Raw genomic sequence first — 19,681 nt, forward strand, 5'->3', positions numbered from 1 at the left:
TTTTCTGTTTGCTCTGTCATCTTTTTTCATCCCTTTCAGTCTCACTGGCCTTATGAGAAACACTTGTTTTACTGCAATCTCTTGACAGTATGCATGTTTAAAAAAAGTTTAAAAACAATTACAGTAACTGGGTTACAGAATGTACTGGAGGTGCAAGAGAGGGGAAAAACATCTTTGTGGTTGCTTATTTTCCCTTTTTAACAGCACACATTGTTTCTCTGCTTGAATAGAATGCATAAGGGACAACAATCATCGGCACTTAAATAAAAAAAAAAAAAAGAAAAAAGAGAATTAGCTCAACCTTATAAATGAATATGATTTCCAAGGCCCCTAGGACACAGAAAGTGACAAGAATCTCTTTGATGGGGCAAACGTTGTGGCTGAGATGAAAAAATTAAGAACAATCAGACCCATCCTTTGATTGGCAAAAGGGCAGAAACAGGTAAACAGGGAAAAGGAATAGTCTAGGTAATGGAAAAACATCTTTATTTCTACTACCTAAAAAGCACTGAAAGCTTATCTGAAAGAAGAAAATACAGTTTGGAAAGTGCTGAGTGTGAAAATGGGCATGCTGAAACCCTGATTTGGGAGACAGACACCCAAAAGCCTGCCTAGGTCCATGACCCCATTCCCACCCATTGTCCCATGACTGGTCCTACCCAACCTCCCACAAACCCATGAGGTCAGGTCCTTCACTGTTAAGCTGGAGCTTCTTTGGGTACCAACCACTAGGCACATGTTCATACATACTCATTCTGGAAGTTGCCCATTTTCCATGTCTGAACTTCCCATAGCCACAGCTGTTTCTGGCCTGGTGTTGCTCCAGGGTGGAGGCTACAGTCCCAGTCCTGCCCATACTCAGGCAAGGATACAGGTTCTTACCCACTCTCCTTCCCCATCCCATGACTTCCGTGTTCCTGTCTATACAGCTGCCCATATTCAGCAAGGGAGATGAGACACTCCACTGCTCCCCTCGTATCTCATTTGATTAGGCCTGCACCAAGGATTCCAATGAAATCAGCTTGTGCTGAGAACCTACACCTCAGGTCTTGCACTCTGTTGACGAGCTAGTTAAGGAAATTCATCTGCAGAAATGGCAAAATTGCTGTTGCTGCTGCCAGCTTGTTTGCCAAAAGACTCATCTCTGCTCCATCATAATCCAGAAAGGGCTACAGAGACTACCTCTGAGGGAAAATGATGCCCTTATTTCCTACTGGTTCCCTGTACAGTCCATAATGATTGATTTGATGTAACTGGGCTGTATTCCCATAGAAGCACTTACGTTCCCTAGGCCATAAGCAACATATACACCTAAACTAGATGGGTAAGGGCTCCTTTTTGGTTGTTTCTGGGACATGCAATTCCCTCTAGTGACTATAATGAGGAATTCAAGTGCCTTCCTCAGAGGTCAGATCAGCCTGCAAAGCTTAACCTTAACATACAGGTAGAAGATTCTGTTCAGAGTGAAGCAGAAGTGCTACTTGCTCAAGCATTAAAAAAGGTTTATGAGTGTAACAGAGATACCAGTGCCTCCAGTGTAGCACAACATAGTCCCACTCTAGCTGAGAGAGGGAATGAAAATTTCATAGTAGGTATGACTAATCTGAACTTTATTTTAAGTATGCGGAGTGTAAATGACCTCCTGATTTTGCACGTTTTCCCACTGAAAGTAATGTTTCTGCACTGAGCTGCATGAAGGAAAACATGTAGTTTAGGGAACTGCTTCAAATGCTTTCGCTATCCTATATGCATTAATTTTTCATTATCTTATTTATAAAAAAAAACCAAACAACAAAAAACCACAACAAACTAACCAAAAAAGCCCAATAAAAAACCTGAGGTAAAACTAAAATGTGAAATGAGGACATTCCAAATCAGGCAAAGAGAAGATCAAATATTTTCTGCTGGCAGTGCTCTTAATTATTACCAGTAACTTCCTATTTACTATCATCATAATTATTCCTTATCCTGTTCTTTAAAAATGATACAGATTACCTCTGCAAATGTGTGTGGGTTTTTTCTGTTTGACAGATGCTAGATTCACTTTTGGCTGAAAGCAATCAAAGTTTAGACATAAGAAATGTATCTTTTAAAGCCTGTGCTCTGTAGTTAACAAGTTGGTCCTGGAGATGAATTGCAAGCACAGACCTGGGCCTTAACATTCTTACTAACTAATGGGAATGCTAGCAAGTAAAGCAGTGTACTCTGCACTGCAATGCTTATTTTCTTTTTGAACTGGTGACAAATGACTGCTTCAAATTAGTCTTACAAATGACAGGAATACAACAAAACACTGCAAACGCTCATCTTAGAATAGTGGAGAATCAAAGCAAACTAAGGTGAAAATGGCGTCCGGCAGAGTAATTCAGATCAGGAAAGCCATCCAACTCCAAAGCAGCTTGACCTGAACACAGCCCAAGAGGCAGTGCCACAGCTGCCAACTAGACAGTAGCCAAGAAGTTAGCAGAGGTGCAAGCCAAGAAGCCAGCCATGAACCCACGTGCCAATGCAGGAAAGCTGTATTCCAGAATCTGGCATCTGGGTCCTCCAGCTGCCAAACATCTCCCATCTCGCTGAGCCTGTGGACAAGGTGTTAAAAAGAAGATCGGGGGAGATTACACAAGAGCAAAAGCAGTACCCTTTGCAACACATCAAAGATGAAGATGCACATTGTGCCCCTAACACATGAAACTCACACACATTATCACTTTGTCCCCAGTAGATCAGAGGAGGCAGTATGGACAAAACACTCCGCATTTTAGAGCAAATGAACAGTTAGATGCGCATGAACTGAAGCAACAGTCCCATCCTCTGGCCATCCACAGAGGTCGGCACATGCGGATTTATGTGGAATTGGTTTTGGGTAAAACTTACAACTTTTAGTAGATTTCATGAACCCAGTAAGAAAAAATAGGGAAAAAACCCTACAAAAATGTTTCTTCAAGACTTTGTGATCAACTCTGCTCCTCCAGCATCACAAAGAAATTGAAGTAACAAAGAATGCTTCGGTACATTCTTAAGTGGAATACCATAATTCTGAGTGTAATTTTATGGAAGGATAACTTTCTTTCGATTTAGTGGAAAAAGGTAAGTTTAGTAATACAAAGTTGAAAAAAACCCAGACCTGGGTAAGCATGAAATTTAATTCAAATGAAATATACCCACTCACATAGCTGCATTTAATTGAAGCAGAATTCACTTCTGACAAGCACTTACTGTTCCCAAATTCCAACAGTGCCATACCCCAAGAAGCAGGACCAGCAGTGAGGAAGACTCCTAGCAGTGCCAGCAGTTGTAAGTGCACCATAAGAATTCATACTTTCAAATAATGCACTGACTTTAATTTAATCTCATTGATCTCATTCCCACCTTTCAATCTACAGGCAGGTCCACATGGCCCACATGAGGTTTGACAGATGTGACTTCTTGATCAATCTGGTCCTTTATTTTAAAAAGCCGCAAAAACCCAACAGCTCTCTTCCGAATTTCTGTTTTGATTAGAACCTATTTGCCTTGCCAAATATTACCTTTCAGTCTCATCTCACTCTAGTCAGAGCACACTAACTTTCAGCAGTTTAGAATTGCTGCATGAGATGACTTATGCCATCTTCATCTACATCTAACCATGCATGTTTTTCAGGGGGCCTCATTAACAGGATCTCATATTCATTACTATGGTAAGTGTAAACTCTCCACGTAAATGCATGAGTGACTTTTAAAGCAAAATCCTGACAACATTAAAAAAGAGCAAAAAATGAACAACATAAGCTTCCTTCTTGAAAATGCTTCCTGCAGAATAGAATCCAATACACAGAATACTATAGTTAATTTAATGAAGGCTAAAGAAGCCTGCATTAAAAATTGTATCTGAAATATGCATATATTTTAGAAACACAACATTTTGAGAGACTAGTAGGCTCTTCAGAACAATTTCTGAGGTTGCACTGATAATTCAATCAGAACAAAGAAAATACTAAGGATTTGAAAAAAATAAATGTATCGTTTCAATTTCATAGCCAAGGAAACCTTAAAAGCTTTGTATTAGCTCTAACAGAGAAATTGCTCCTGCTGCTACTTTGAAAATGTTTGAGTAATAAGATCCTGCAAATTTTTAATGTAAATATACCAGTTGCAATGTAATTAACTGCAAATTGGAGATAGGAGTAGACTTGAGGAATGACTTCTGTATTTGACTACTCATTAGCAATTTGAAAGTGTAATTGCTCTTAAAACATGCCTTCTTCCTAATTTTATTATGAAGCTTAGCTGCACTTATAAATGTGAAGAATTTGATTTATTTTGCAACTTACTTGTTTATATTGAATGTGTGAAGTTGTATTCTTCTGCACTCCACAGAAGGAGGGCACACAGGTCACTAAGAGTAGATGAAGCAGTGAGTTGATGGGTTTACACTTGCCCCATGATAAACACAACTCCAAAGTAATCTTTTGAGAGGCTCACAAAATAAACAATAGAAGAGAGGAGGACATGCAAGCACACTGAGAGTGCACATTTCACTGCACACTATTTTAAAACCCACTAAGGCAACAACAGCAATGAATGTCACAAAACCAGGAACCCTACCAGCTTTGGTACATCCGTCATTTGACATCACTTCTACCTGGGCAAGTGGGCTGAACCTGAGGGCCCTCATGGCATGACAACACTTGCTGCAGCCTCCCAGTCACCCCGGCACTGGATTGGCATTTAAACCCTGCACCTGAAAGCAGGGCATCTACCAGGCACATTACACAGTAAGGTTTTCAAATTTTGCCCTCCTTCAAATAAAAGCAAGGAGATGTTGGCAAAGAGCTCTTCCTACATTTGCGGCTTTGCTTCACGGTAACTGCCAATGACCCATTGTAACACGAGCTACATTGATCCACATTAACTTCATTACTCAGTTTCAGTAGGCTATTTTGAACATTTTAAACTACATTATCAAACATCAGACAAGATATTTTCTATTCTGATATTTTAAACACCAGGATGTGTTAAAAAAAAAAAAATGCAGCTTTCCCACCACCCTTTGAGTCCCAAAATAAAAAAAGCAATTGCAATACTCAACTTCAGATCTTGCCTAGCCCCACATATCCCCCAGTCATGACATAAAGAGGGAAAGAAACCTGAAAAGCACTGCTACTAGACTTAATCAATAAAACAGAACATTATATAATACACAATAAAATGCTTCATACCTGGAGTTGAAAAAACGAAAAGGGTTAACAGCTGACCTGGCACAGCCCCACATGCTCTCTCTGGAAATTGAACACAGACAATTAGGAATTTTAAGTTACCCCAAATAATCGAAGGGGACTTAGACAAGCTTGAGGAACTTACTGCAAATAAGTAAGGCACATAGCCTTGGTGTGGAAGGCACTTTAGGATTTTCCCATTCACTCAAAACTCTTCTCAAACTGAATTTGCTCTGTAGACGTCCCAGCTAATGATAAGCAAGTCATTAGGAGCTCTGTGATTAATTTTCATGGGAGCAAAGTCAAAGCTTAAGGGCCCACATGTCACTCAGTGCTAATTCTGGATCATGATGGATCATATTTTCTTATTAAAAAATAATCAGTGACAAAGAGGTAAACTCTAATGAGAATCTACAGCAGGCAGACATTGCATGAAGAAGAAATAGTGTCTGGAGTGAATGTCTGCTCCCAGAATTCTGCTGCAAAAGTAACATTATTCCCAACACAACACTGAAAAACTTAGGCCTTAACATTTTTACTTAGAACTGGGACTCCAGGGAAAATAGATAATCTCCTAAAATATTATTTTGAATAATGAACAACACAAATATGCAGTGCCATAGCTATATAAACTCCTTTGCTGGTTGAGATTTGGACTACGTGAAGTGTTCCTTTTCACTGACAAATTCTGATCTACTACATGTGCTCAAACAAGAAGCATCATACAGATGGTTTTTGGAAAAAGTTCCACCAAGTTAGGGGAAAAGAAAGAAAAACCTGAGGAAGCCAAGAACATGAATAACCCCCTTTTGTCCTCTCTGTGGTTGAGACCTCAAATGCACTGTGTAAGCAGTCTGAGGCCAATGCCCAAGAAACTAGCAAAAAATATTAGAATAACAATATGAATAATAAAAAAGTTCTAGCACACTAGCAGTTGAATGCATTTGCACTGAAAATGTTTTGGATCTTTTATAATGCTCAACTAAAATAGCCAGGTTGGCATAGTAATTGTTGGAAGTGAAAAAGAAATTTTCAGAACAACTTTGCTTGATTTATATAATTGCATTTTCCACTGGCCCTTGGAAACCTACAAATAATCTATTTTCTCTCAAAATTTTGCACTGCATACTTTGAACCTGTCACATTTCCTTGCTTCAAGTGTGCAGTAATTATTGGCTTTTCTATACTGTTTTTGCCATTTGTTAGATACTAAATTTCCGATCATGACAGAAATATGCTATGCAGATGACAAAATGACGTGAAGAATTTTTGAAGTCTAGGCTATCAGCTCTATCACTCCCTGACGCTGTTTTGGTTTTTTGCACACTCTTTTTTCACTCTCCATGTAGAGTGTTTTTCTTCTCAGAAATATATATCAGGTACTTGTCTCGCAGTATCAAATAGGTACAGATTTTATTTTACAACTGTGTCAGTACCTAATCAAAGAGCACTGGGACAAAATCTCCCCTGCCCCATTAGCCCTCAACTGAAAGCAATATGCACTGGAAAAATGGTTACTGGTAAACCATTAACACCAACGGTTCTCTTCTGTGTCAATTAATTTGCAATCATCTCCGTGTCTTATTGGAAAATCATTTATTCCCACAAGTGATATAAACAGCAATACACTACCCAGAAGTCATAACTCTAAATTTTGTACACTCCTTTTCATAAAGTTCCCTTTTGAACAACTAAGTAATATGGCAGACCAAAATACAGTTGTTGAGGTTAAGCATTTGCATGCTGAATTTTTTACAGTGTGAAATTTAACAGATAACTAAAACTCTGTTTAGAATCTACAGTATCCAGGCACTGAAGCAAAAGACACCCAAGGCATCATCCAACCAATCTCACTGACACCTAGAACCTACTATGCTACTCTCTGTTTGGCATGAAAGCCAAGGGGCTGTGGCCTCCCACCCAGCCTCTTCTCCGACCCAGAAATCATGGAGAGAAATACCTAACCCTTGCCTCTGGAGCTTGAAGCTTACCTGTGCTATGAAAATGTCTAAAACACACCTCAGACCATGCAATTGGCATAAAAGGGATCTGTAACAGTCACTTCCTAATCCAAAATATAAGTGCAGAAAAAAGAAAATGACCACTCCTGGTTATCTTTTGCATACAAATGTAAGTATCTGGCTTCCTGAGGTAGTGCTCTAACCACTAGGCTTTTATGCCATAGGTGGGTGGCTGCACCACTGCTGCTGCTGCCTATCACATTTTTAAACAGAGAGATGGCCAGTGGGAAGAGGATAGCATGCTCTGGGTGTTACAACAGCAAGAAATAGGTAAGCTCAGAACCTGATCTCTTCATTTCCGCAACGGAAAGTTGGGAACGTGAGCTGTTCTTTTTTTTCCGAACTATTTTAATGAACTACTACAGTTCAGAAGCCCAAGCTCCAAAGAGAGCAGAGACAAGTCACAACCAAGTACCCACCCAGGATATAAGTAGAGACAGCTCTAGGAAGCTGATTGCTCTGCCTGTTGAACTTCAAAGTCTTTAACTCTTTGTTGACTATATTGTGGGAGTGTTAATACCTTGTGCAGGTGCTCTGACACACTGCTGGAGCCAATCACCTATTTCAGAACCTCACACCACCTCCACCAGACCTCCCCCAAAGCAGAAAATCTGCATCTTGTCTCAACTGCCTGTGCTATTGTGGCTCATCTTGGTCCTGGGTACCTGCAGTACTTCATGTGTGTTGCAAGCATTTGGGGATAGTGCAACCTCTATGTTGTGCAGTATATTGACAAGGATTACCTGTTACACAACTGCATGTACTGTAGTTCCTCTCAAGCAGGAGGAAAACCACATTCTATTATTCTGACTGTGCTTTAGGAATGGCAAAGGATCTCAGAAATGACGGAGTGATACAGACAGCAAGCAGTTCTGAAGTGGAAAAATTTAGTGCAAAGGGAATCAACCTGTTCAGCTTGGCAAGTAATTTTCAGCAAACAATTTATTATACAGCATTACCCTGGTTCTGTGCTTTTGAAATTTTTATGACTGAGATTTTGGTCACTATTCCAGTTCCTCCTGTGAATTTATTTATAAATGGTTTTACTCTTTGGCCCTGACAAGCAACTGATTCCAGAAACAGCAGTGGTCCTCAGTTCTTAAAGAGAAACACCATGGTGACTTTTATGTCACCAGACATCTGACAGCATTGTGCATCCCTGATTTATCATGCATTATCCCAGCATTATGCTAAATATTGTACTTCTCATGCAAATAATTGAGGGACATATTTTGACAAGACTGGGACTGCTGACTTTTAATGAGTACATAAAGTATTTCCTTTACTGCCTGATGTCAGCTTCTGGTCATTCCCAGGTTAATTTATTTTTCAGGCTCTGTTTGCAATGCTGGGCTTTTCAGCCAGCAGCAGATACTGTATACAGGCCTTAGGGTGAGCACTTTCTAGGGCAGTCTCTGGCCCCAGTGCCTGTCAGCCTGCTCCATGCCCCCCCCTAAGCTAGCAACACAGGCTAGACCAGAGAGCTCTGGCTGTTGCAGCCTCCTCTGATCCACCCTGGTCTCTTTCTTATTTTCTGCCTGCCTCAGCTTTCGTATTTCCTTGCACTACTTTATCCTGTGGCAACTCAGGATATCTCACAAGGGTAAATAAAGAAAAGTATGACCAGAACCTCATGCTCGACACATCTTTTGTCACTGCTCTCACGATGGAGGTGCAGAATTTGACTCTGAAACCTGTGACTGTCGTTACTTCAGGATTAGATGCTATAATATCAGCCATCATGCTGCTTTACTCCTTGTTTCAGCCTTCAATTCCTTTATTTTGACTAGAGTAACTTCCTTTGTGTGGTGGCTGTAAGCTGCAAGTATCCTTTCTGTGACGTATTCAAAATAGTAACACTCATGTTCTAGGTCACATACACAAAGACAGTGACACCTCCTTGGCACACAGGCTCAGCACAAAAAAACTCTCTCCATATCCATCATCCAAGAACTTCCATTCACTCCTCTTTCATCTCCAGCCTAAAAAGTACTTGCTGTGAGAAATGAGGTTGTGGTGAAATCACTAGTCAAAGAGGCTGAACTAACAGATGGGAAAACCTACCACAATCTTTTCCCATTATGCAGGAGAAAGGAAAATGGAAAGGAAAAAAAAGTAGGTTTTTTTAAAAATCCCTGTATTTACACGCTCATTCAATTATGCCTTGCCAAACAGCGTTCCCCTCTTAATAGTTTCCTCCTTTATATGCAGTTTACATACCCGTGACCTACACAACTTTTGTGTTCTTGCATGCATTGACCTGAACACTCAGGACAGTATTTCCATAAATCAGTGTAAGCACTGCTACTAAGATTTAATTGTGCTGCATGTGTGTCTGTCACAAAATCACAGGAACTGTCTTATGGAAAAGGAAAGATAAAAACTTATCTAATCGAGATAATGAAACAAGAAGTAATTTTGGCTCAAGTGACAGCAGAGGACAATGCTCTTTCTTTTTCTTATCAGTAAGTCAAAGTAGCAGTTCACCAAGGTAGTTTTATTGTGGCTTTTTCTGGCAGTGTTCTGCTATCCAACCCATAGCTATGAATATTTGCTATATCTCTAAGTTTCTTACGGCACAGAGCTCTGCCCTTGCTTTCTGTGCTGATTTAGAAAGAAAAAACATAAAAACGTGAATGACGAATCACTGGGGAAAGAGATGCCAAACAGGTGTATAAACTGCTAACTGGATAGCAGTAATTCATAAGGTTATTTATAATTCATTCTTCAGTGCCATGCTCTTCAAGCAATTACAGAATGCCTGATTCACTATCCATAAAATGCATTTCACATATCTAACAACTAATGACTCAAGCTTCACTCTGGAGCAACACATTTTAGTGGATTAAGCATGGGAGTAAGAGGCAGAGGTACCTGATCCCAACTTATTCTCTGCTTTGCCGCATGGCCTTGAGCAAGTCACTAACCTGTGGATAATTATAATATTTGAACACACAGGGGACCTGCACAATTTAATTAGTTAATGTTTCCAAAGCACTCCAAAGATAAAAAATGCTACATGAATGATAATCATACGCTATTGTTTCATGGCATTTTATTCCAAAGCACGTTTGTGTAAACATGTTTAGAAATGTAAAATTCCAGTAGTGGCAAAGTTTGACAACTACCTTGAAACGATCGGCACTTCTTAGACTAAAATTTAAATTAATTAACAAATTTAACTTCTGTTTAAGAAGACATTTATATGTGAATTCAATACAGACACTAAACTGAAGCTGGGAAACAAAATCTTTGAAAGTTTCTGTGGGATAGATAAAAGAAGTGAAAAAGACATACAGAAGGTATCAATGAATGAATACATGTTACAAGTAACTCTTTGACTGTGAGATACTGGTCCCCCAAACTGCCTAAGGGTAGAGTTACTTTTTTTTAGCATCCAGACTTCTGTTAGTTTCAGGACTAATCATTAGACCAAAAAAAGTTAATGGCGAAACTCCTTTGGACTTTAACAGAACCAGGATTCCTTAGTTCTCTGAGCTTATTATGCACTTAATTTAAGTATTTCTCTCAAAAGGAAAATATTACTCCTAGCAATGGTGTGGTAAAAGCTCTAGAATCACCTATTCAACAATCATGGAAACTTATTCTTAGAGAGGAGACAGGAAGACATGGTTTTGTGTAGACCAAGCTAAAAACACTCTTATTTTCAAATTAGTTTTCTTCAGGGAACAATTTGACAATACTCCTGTCTCCTGATACACTTCCATTTAAGCAATACAGTCCTTTCAAAGCAGGCAGTGATGTTAATTTCTCTGTAGAAGCTGTTTTTGACTTAGTTGCCATTTAACTAGCCCTTGTTTCTAATGATCATTGGCTGATGGGAAATCTGTTATCCTGACAAAAGGCCCTGGGACATACAGCAGAAAGTTTTCAAACCAAAAATCCTAGTGCATGCACAGGATGGCATCCTTTGATTTTACTGCCTGTCAGGTTACTGAACTTTTCTTTTGTCAAATATCACATATTAAAAAAAACAAAACCTTTTTAGAATAATACGAGTTTACTGGATTATTGAAATCCAAGGTTCAAACTTACTGCCTAAAGAGCAATTCCCAAAAGTATATAGGTCTTTCAAGCTCTTGAAGTAGAAGTCCTTAATACAGCTTTACGCCCATTCATTTTTATATACAAACAGATGTTTCTGAGAATTCAGATTCTGCTAGCACGAACTTCATAAAATGCCATATAAACACAATGTAGAAGAAGTCAACACTTCTTCAGCAAGCTGTCTGAACTGCATGTAGGGAGTGCACGCAGGCAGGAGAAATCACACCTGTAGTAGCTGCAGCGGGCCAAAGTTTAGATGTACTAGTTCAGCTTCTTCTCAAGTCACAGATTGCCACCATAGCCTTAGAAAATAACACAGAGGGGGTTTTCTCATATATAACTTCAGCAGTGTTAAGTTTCATCACTCTCCCTAAACCACTTGTCCGTGTTTCTTTACAGCTGCTGGGGAAGACAGATACCTTTTGAAAGGCAGATGATCATAACTGGTAAGATGATTGGACCTAGAAGCATCTCTCCACTAAAGAAATACAAAAAACCTGAGCCTAACTTCTAGATTGCATTGTGAGAGATGAACTTTGCTGCAAGGTTATGTCCAAACCGGACAGTCCAGCAGTGCCCAAAGGTTGCCTAAGGCAGCTGAGACACAGCACACTCCGCAGTGCCCTTGGGTCAGTAGCCAACTTCCATCCCAGCAACACTTTCACTGCAGAAACCTGTTCTTTTCTGACACAGGATACTTATTTGAGACTGCTGACAAAAATAAAACAAAACTAGAACAGAAACATCCCTGAAATAACGCCACAGTGGGGGCACCAACCATAATACAGATGCCTTGCAGGGCTCCATGTCACCAGTGTCTTTTGCTTACGTATCTGCATAAATGCCTCCCATTGTTTAGCAAGTCAGTTCAGTCTGTAGAACTCTGGAGGAGGCCAAGGAGAAGCCTCACCATGTTACAGCCTGTGGGGAGGTCAGAGGCCCATAGACAGTTCTTTCTGAGTGTGTGGTCCAATTTCCCTCCAACTGCAGCAACTATGCAACCTTCTCTAAAGTCTTGCTGCAGTGGAAAAATGCATCCCAGACTTGGGTATTCTTCAGAGACAAGTAAAATTGAAATTGATATAGTCCCACAATTTCACTTTAAACCAATTAGCGTTCTCCAGTGAAAAAAAACCCTTTATTGAGGAATTCTGGATGAGTACTAGCCAATTCCCCATCTGTAAAATCACCATCCAATTGCGTGCCACTTTTAAAATGAGCACTCCTTCACAGCGGGTAGATGTACCAGAGAAGAGGGAAGCAAAGTTCATACAAGCACTGCCGAAACACCCTCACATGTTTCTTGGAGACTTGGGACAAAGTATTTTGTCTGCAAGTGGAAGAAAAAAATGAGGTGGAAGTTAATAATGAATAGCACAATAGTAGTAATGATTGCAACTGAAGCAGGAAAACAAACTATACCAGTGCAGAAAATGAATGGCTGATGGAAACAAAGATACAAACTTCAGAAGAAATAAAAATAAACCACAGAAGTTGATTTACAGTGAAGAGGAGGGAGAAAAAAAGAAATCTACAGAAAAAAAAATCAGACTTGAAAAGCATGTACTAATTTAAGAGAGCACATTGGTATGGTGGCTTTGCTGTCTGTCTGTTGTGGAATTTCTTTTTTGCTAGTGCTGTATCCAAAACTAACTCCTATTGTACTGCAGTAATAGATGCCAGAGAATTTAAAAATAAAGTAAGATGATCACATGAGCATCAATATATCAATCACATAAAGTAGCCAAAGAGAACAAGGGTAGGGTGCCTAACCTCATTTTCATACAAGCACTCCCAGGCACCCAGCTCAGCACAAAGCGGAGTTCATGTTAAAGGTCACAAAAGTCACATACAAATGACAAATCCCATCTCTCTCTGAATTAACTGCAGCTATAACTACGAGTAGACAGGATTTCCTTTCTGAAATTTCTGTCACTCCCTTACTCCAGAAAAACAATACACTATCTGAAGCATCGTCAGTTTATATGCACAGTTCCTCTTTTCCTTGAAATTTGAAAGAAAAAATGGTTCCATCAAAGGCGTTTCCTCCACCTACAACACCTAAGGAGAAAAAAAAGTCAAGAGAGAAAGAGGAATTTCTGCATCTTTGGATTTTTACCAACATACTGGCCAAAAGTTCATGCTAAAAATTACCCTCTGCCTCTCCTGCTTCTGCCCTCAGTCTCTGCAAGTAGGAGATCTTAAGTTATGCATATTCAGGGAGGAAGAGCTGCATGCTGTAAAATAACGTATTTTACCACACAAGTGTGCAGGAAATAAGGAGATGAATGTTCTGTTCAGGGTTTGCATTACTATGTACTATGGGGATGGCTCCTGCTGCATCTGCTCTGCCTAGGGATGGAAAGGCTGCCAGGCTGAGGGAACAGCATGTTGCCTCTGTGAGGGACCCAAGAAAGTTTTACTGGTCTTCTGGGGTTGACTAATGCCTTCTCCTCCCTTGGCTTCATGAAGATTTCTGGAGTGTATTTGAGATTTGGCCCTGAATATATGATGCCATTTTTGCTGTGTAATAAGCATCAATGGTGTCAGGCATACAGAAGCAAATCTGCTCTTTGTTAGATGTTACATGTCAAAATGAGTTTGTAAAACACGCCACAGAAAGGATGAAATGCTGCTTACAATGCAAAGCCTACTGAAATCTACATAATGCTGCAATATTTATTATCAGACAGAGCATATTATCTGAGATTAATAAATTATTCTTAGTCCTTATTTTGTAAGGCAGAGCAACTGCCATAAAGCAGCACTGTCACAGGAAGAAATTTCACCAAAGTACCCTGCTTGAAATAATGACTTTATTTATCTATAACTTTACATTATTGATAGGGTTTGTTGAACTGAAGGAGGACTATGAAGTCATTCCAAAAGAACTACTGAGAAAGAAGTCTGGAAGCTCAGCCAACATAATGCTTGCAGCAAGAAAGTAATTTCCCTAAGAAAAAATAGTCATACTTGGTCACTTTACAAATATACAGGCAAATTACATTCTGTTTGTGTAAATAAGAACTAATGCCAAACATGTGGCTCTTAGTGTTTCATTATCACAATTTTTATTCCTAAGAATTTTGTTCTTATAAGACCACAGTGGACCTGAAACAAAGCAGCAACATAGGTGGATGCTATCCAGTTTAAGAGGACATGAAAAGCAAAGCTTTCAAATAGGCATTCCAAACTGTCCTGTGACCCAGCTGTGTAAGCATCATTCCCAAAACAACAAGCTTAAAAATGGCTGTATTAAAACAACAGTTTCTCCCCAAAAACTTACTAGCTGATTTTCTTGTGATTAACACCTGGCAGACTGAGATGCAAGGGAAGATGTGGGAGCATTCACTAGGATCTTGTCACTCCCAGCTTCTGGCACAGTGGCTCCCCAGTCAGGCGCTGTGGATTGCCATAGCCTCACCTCACACCAGGGATCTGCAGTGCTGACGTGTGTCCCAGGCAGCTGTCTGCACTGCCTGAGGGCAACAGAGAGGAACAGGAGCTCACAGGCTGGAGTCTCTCTCTCTGTCCCTAAATTAAATTGAATGTGCCAACTGCTACCCGGCCCGTGCGCAGGGAGTGAGGTAACTGCCATGGATACAGACGCCCACACAAGCAAGATGAATCCTGAGCCCCACAGACAGCACACAGGGAAAGGCAGGAGGCAAGGAAAGGCAAGGCACTGAGGCAATCCCTCACAGCCCCACACACTGTGTGAGGGGCTGTACAGGATCAACCCAAAGCAAATGTCCACCACCAGATACTGAAATCCCCAGAGTCTGAACCCCCTTACTGCTCTCGGAGAATAGTTGACAGTAGGCAAATATATATATATGTATATATACATTAATAAACCTTATGCAGAATAATTTAAAACATGTCTGAAAAACAACCAGAAGAAGGTCAACTGTTGTCTTGCACCTGCTACCAAGCATCTACAAACTTGGCCTGGTATTGTGCTGAACAAAGACAAGACTGTACAACACCAATCACTACTGAAGAAAAGGATGCTGCCATTGCTTTGGAAGTACTGTGGTGTACTTCACAGCCACTCTATGCAAGAAGTTATTTTTCGGGCAACTCTTCACCAGAAAGAGCTTACAAGCTCACTTAGAAAAGAACACGCTCTGTGGGACAGTCGTCCAGACTCGAGGGCCAGCCCGCCTCCCTCAGGCACGAAGCTTTGACCTATGATTTACTGACTACTGAAGCAGTCTTTATGCATGTCCCTATGCTGCCTGGTTATTCAGTAGAACAGTAGGTGCCTTTCCATGTCCTCAGAGGAAATTCCTGTCTGCTAAGTTTAGATGCTTCAATTGAGCACAAAGGATCTCCCGTTGGAAGGCTTCAGAGGCACTTTCCTCTCTGCAACAAGGGCATGTACAATGAGAGCTTCTTTTTCAATGGAATGAGAGCACTTTTTCAGTGCTTTGCTAAACATCTAACATTAAGGTACATATTAGATGCCTAAAATCAAAATAGAGCCTGCCTGTAGGGCACAATATTGCAGACCAAGTAAGAAATAGATTGAGTGAAGTCGGCATGAAGTGCCAATATTCCTTTTCAACTCAGCAGCTGTATGTGTGGTGTCTGTGACCGTGAATGAAGTAAAGATGACAAATTGCAGATCACAGTCAAATTAGATTTTCCTAATGGGGCTTTTGAAATAAACTAACATATTACTGTTTAAATAAAACCTGTAACAAGAATGAGTTGATGTTATATTATTAAATTTCTTAATTTAATTCTTGAGCTCCAGAGCCAGCCAAGTAATACTCAACATATTTACCTTCACAAACTGTGGAATGCACTGTACAAAAGCTAAAAAAAGCTTTCTGTGGTTTGACCAATTTTCTAAGCGTTCAAGCAGTATCCATCACAGAGAACAGTATCTGCCTGCCTAGTCATGTATTAGAATTATTTGCTTGTGCTCCATAGCTCCTTTTTTCAGTAATTAGACAAACCATTTAGCACAAAATCATGACATGTTATTTTTCTGGCTTATTATGTGTGCTATAAATTGAGAAAAAAATACTTAGCACTTCAGGGCCTGGTGGTGTGACTAGAAAATTGAAAATACATATGGGATCTGTCCATCAAGCCTCACTGGTGAAGAAACCTTCCCCTCCTTTATCACAATAGAAAAGGAGCCTGCTAATCACAGAACCTTGCCTTGCCCATAAAGACCTCTCTCTCTGCTTAAGGAAAGTATCGGTTTGAGGTTCACAACTACTGTGCTTGGCCAGAAGATGAGCTAGTACATGTCTGGTAAAAAGGCAAAAAAAAACCCAAAAAACCAAAGGCTGTCCCTCCCCAAACATGGCTTAGAAACGTCAGCTCTTTTAGGTTTTGATGTCCAGGAAAACAAAGCAAAACATTTTTAGATACCATATTAAGACATGTAAAATGCATCTATAATAATTTATACAATAGCAATGTCTAACGGTCTTTATTATACCCATTCTTATTTAGTAATGTCCACAATGTCCATATTTTGAACCTCTCAGATAAAGTAACGTGTTCTGTGGGTCTAGCACAGGCTTCAGTGCCTGGAGGCTCTAGTTCTATTTCCAGCTCTGCTTCAGACCTACAGGGTGACCTTTACGCATAACCTCATTCTCCTCACCTATAAATGGGGATATTAATACTTATTTACCTCACAGTTGGTTCCCTTCCAGCTGCTACGGTGACTGAACAAGCTCATGCATCTAGAGAATTACTAATGTTCATGATAAACTGTTTCTTTCTTTTCAAACAAGCAGTGCAGACACTAAATTAAGAAATTATTTGTCCGCCCAGTTAGCAAAAGTACACAGAAAAATAACAGCAATGGATAAACTGTTCAAAGCCCCTCAGTAATTTCCTTCCAAAGACACTGTCCTTCAGGAGAAATGTTTCTAACTCCTATCTGACAGCAACTAGAATCAACTTCCTGATGCTGCTTTCAGTCAAGAAAAAAATACATGTTTTTGAGTGGCAATCCAACCCGGTCTCCCTTTGGAGAAGATATAAAACCCCTCCAAGCTTTCCAAGTAAAAAAAGGGGAAGAAACAATTTCAGCTTGAAACTCGACCTAATAATGAGGGCAGAGAGAAAGAAGGAAAAAGAGAATGAGAAAGAGACAAGAGATACAGTCATCTGTTCCTAAAGGGAACCAAGGTCCACAGAAGAGGTGCTGGCAGGTATGCAACCCGCGAGCAGGAGGACACCCCTGCAGCACCAGCACCTCCGTCAGCCTGGGAACACCTCAGCAACATTCATCTTGCTCTGGGAATGTGATACTTACTCTTGTACTGCTCTGGCTATGGAGAGCGCTGTAGATCCAGTTTCATTAACGCTATCTAAGGTCACATTTGGCAGGTCGTCATCATCACTGTCACTTTTAATTTGTCTGGGAGATAGGCCTCGGGGGTCCATTTGTGCTGGAAAGAGACATATAATGGATTAATATGAGCGTGCTGAAATTAATCTTGTCCCAGAACAACAACAGGGCGCACAAAACATCCGCCTGCTCTGGCTGGAGAGCAGCACTTGTGCTGAGCTTCCTAAATCGGCTCATAGGTGGGCAAAGCCACCTAGTGGGGCCACAGCTGGATGTGAGCACTTCCAGGGGCATGCAGGTCTGCGAATTCACAGAGGCTACACCAGTGCACTCAGCGGTACCAAAATACAACTGCACATACCACATCCAACAAAAGCCCAGTTTACCCTCAAGTAACTTATGCTGCCTGACTTCAGAAAGCAAAGGGAAAGGGTTACATCTGCTCTGTAAAACACAGAATGCTCAAGGGTACATTTGACAGCAAAATTTCAGGAGCAATCTTTGATTCTGATTGCTCACTATGAGGTATCAGGATGGAACCCATGTCATTCCTCTCAACTAAAATTTAGGCATCTAAAACCCCAGTCACTTGATTTCGGACGCAATTCAACACCACTCTCACCCTCTGAAGGATTCTTCACTCCACATTACACGTAACCTCACACAATCAACGTTGATGTGACCAGTGTCGGGGGGACTAACAAATTTTTTTGAAAAGTCACATAGTTTCGGGTCTTACTAAAATGAAGATCAGGAACTGCAGGATTGTTTTACCTGTGCACAGTTTACAGTATCCATACTGCATGGCAATGGAGCAAGTGCCCAGGTGCTGGCAGGGACAGCTGCAGGGACTTCTATGAGGAGCATCCAGGGCTGCCCCATGCTGGACACAGATGGTTCCATTCGCTCCAGCCAACCCACTGCAGGGCACAGCTGAGCACTGCAGACAGTGAGGGCGTCTCAGGGAAAACAGGCTTAAAAGGAAAGGCAAAACAACTGGCCAAGAGAGGAGTGAGGGAAATAAGTGTGTGAAACACTTTACACTGAGGGTGCCGGAGCACGGGAACAGGCTGCACAGGGAGATTGTGGAGCCTCCCTCTCTGGAGACATTCAAAACCCTCCTGGACGTGTTCCTGTGTAACCTACTCTAGGTGACCCTGCCTTGGCAAGGGGGTTGGACTGGTTGATCTCCAGAAGTCCCTTCCAACAGTAACAATTCTGTGATCCTGTGAAACAGCTTTGCAGACACCAGTGTACGAGGAGATGGAGGGGAGAAGGTTCTTCATAATGGGGCAGTCCCTGGAGGAGACAGACTGTCCTGATGGGAACTACTATCTACAGGGAACCCATAATGGAGCAAGGGAACAGTGTGAGGAGAAAGAGCAGCAGAGGAACCATTATGGACTAACCACAGCCCCAGTCCCCATCCCCCCAGGATGGGAGAGGGAGAAGAGCTGGGAATCAAGCAGTAAAGTTGAGTCCTGGAAAAGAGGGCTGGGTATGGTGGTTCTCACCATCCTAATCTACTTTAATTAGCAATAAATTACTTTTCCCCACACTGAGTCCTATTTGTCTGTAAAGGTAATTGGTAAGTGATCTCCCCGCCTTTATCTTGACCCCTGAGCTCTTGCAGTCTCTTTCCCCCTGTTCTGTGGAGGAGGAGTGAGAGCAGCTGGGTGTGCACCTGGCAGACGGCCAGGTCTACCCACCAGAGCTAGGTCTTCTGCCAAAAAGAGACAAGAAAGGAGAGGAGATCAGAAAGGCCTGTGACCTGCCTTCCTTATATGCTGGCTGCTGCTCTCCAAGGGAAAAAAGCACAACTTAGCAGGGTAGGGGGAGGGAACCAAGAGATGGGCACAAAGGGGAAACATGGAGCACAAGTGTGACTTGGGATAGTGCTGCAGTTGGTTAGCTTGTGCTCTCCTATGCTGCACTGTCAGAGACAGGACACTTTCCTCTGGCTCTTGTAACATGATTTTTGAGAAAGGTATAAATTCCGACTCAGCTTTGGCTAACCACAGACCTGGACAATGAGCATCACAGGCTCCCTTTACAGATCATGAATGGTTCAG

At 41.1% G+C, this 19,681-nt stretch overlaps 1 protein-coding gene across 6 annotated transcripts in view; it reads right to left on the minus strand.

Moving 5' to 3' along the window:
- The window catches only part of KLF12 (Kruppel like factor 12), a 238,223-nt gene that overhangs the window by 57,548 nt on the left and 160,994 nt on the right, over positions 1-19,681 (minus strand). For 5 of the 6 annotated variants that reach the window (XM_048295582.1, XM_048295577.1, XM_048295578.1 and 2 more), the window contains 2 exons: positions 17,574-17,709; positions 5,199-5,258 (listed from right to left, as the gene is read on the minus strand). In XM_048295582.1, coding sequence (XP_048151539.1) covers positions 5,199-5,258; positions 17,574-17,709 — 196 coding nt within the window. The remainder of the gene's footprint in view (positions 1-5,198; positions 5,259-17,573; positions 17,710-19,681) is intronic. The other variant, XM_048295581.1, reaches the window with a different exon arrangement.

The sequence above is a fragment of the Corvus hawaiiensis genome, chromosome 2 (assembly GCF_020740725.1).
Source record: "Corvus hawaiiensis isolate bCorHaw1 chromosome 2, bCorHaw1.pri.cur, whole genome shotgun sequence".
In the NCBI taxonomy this organism is placed as follows: domain Eukaryota; kingdom Metazoa; phylum Chordata; class Aves; order Passeriformes; family Corvidae; genus Corvus; species Corvus hawaiiensis.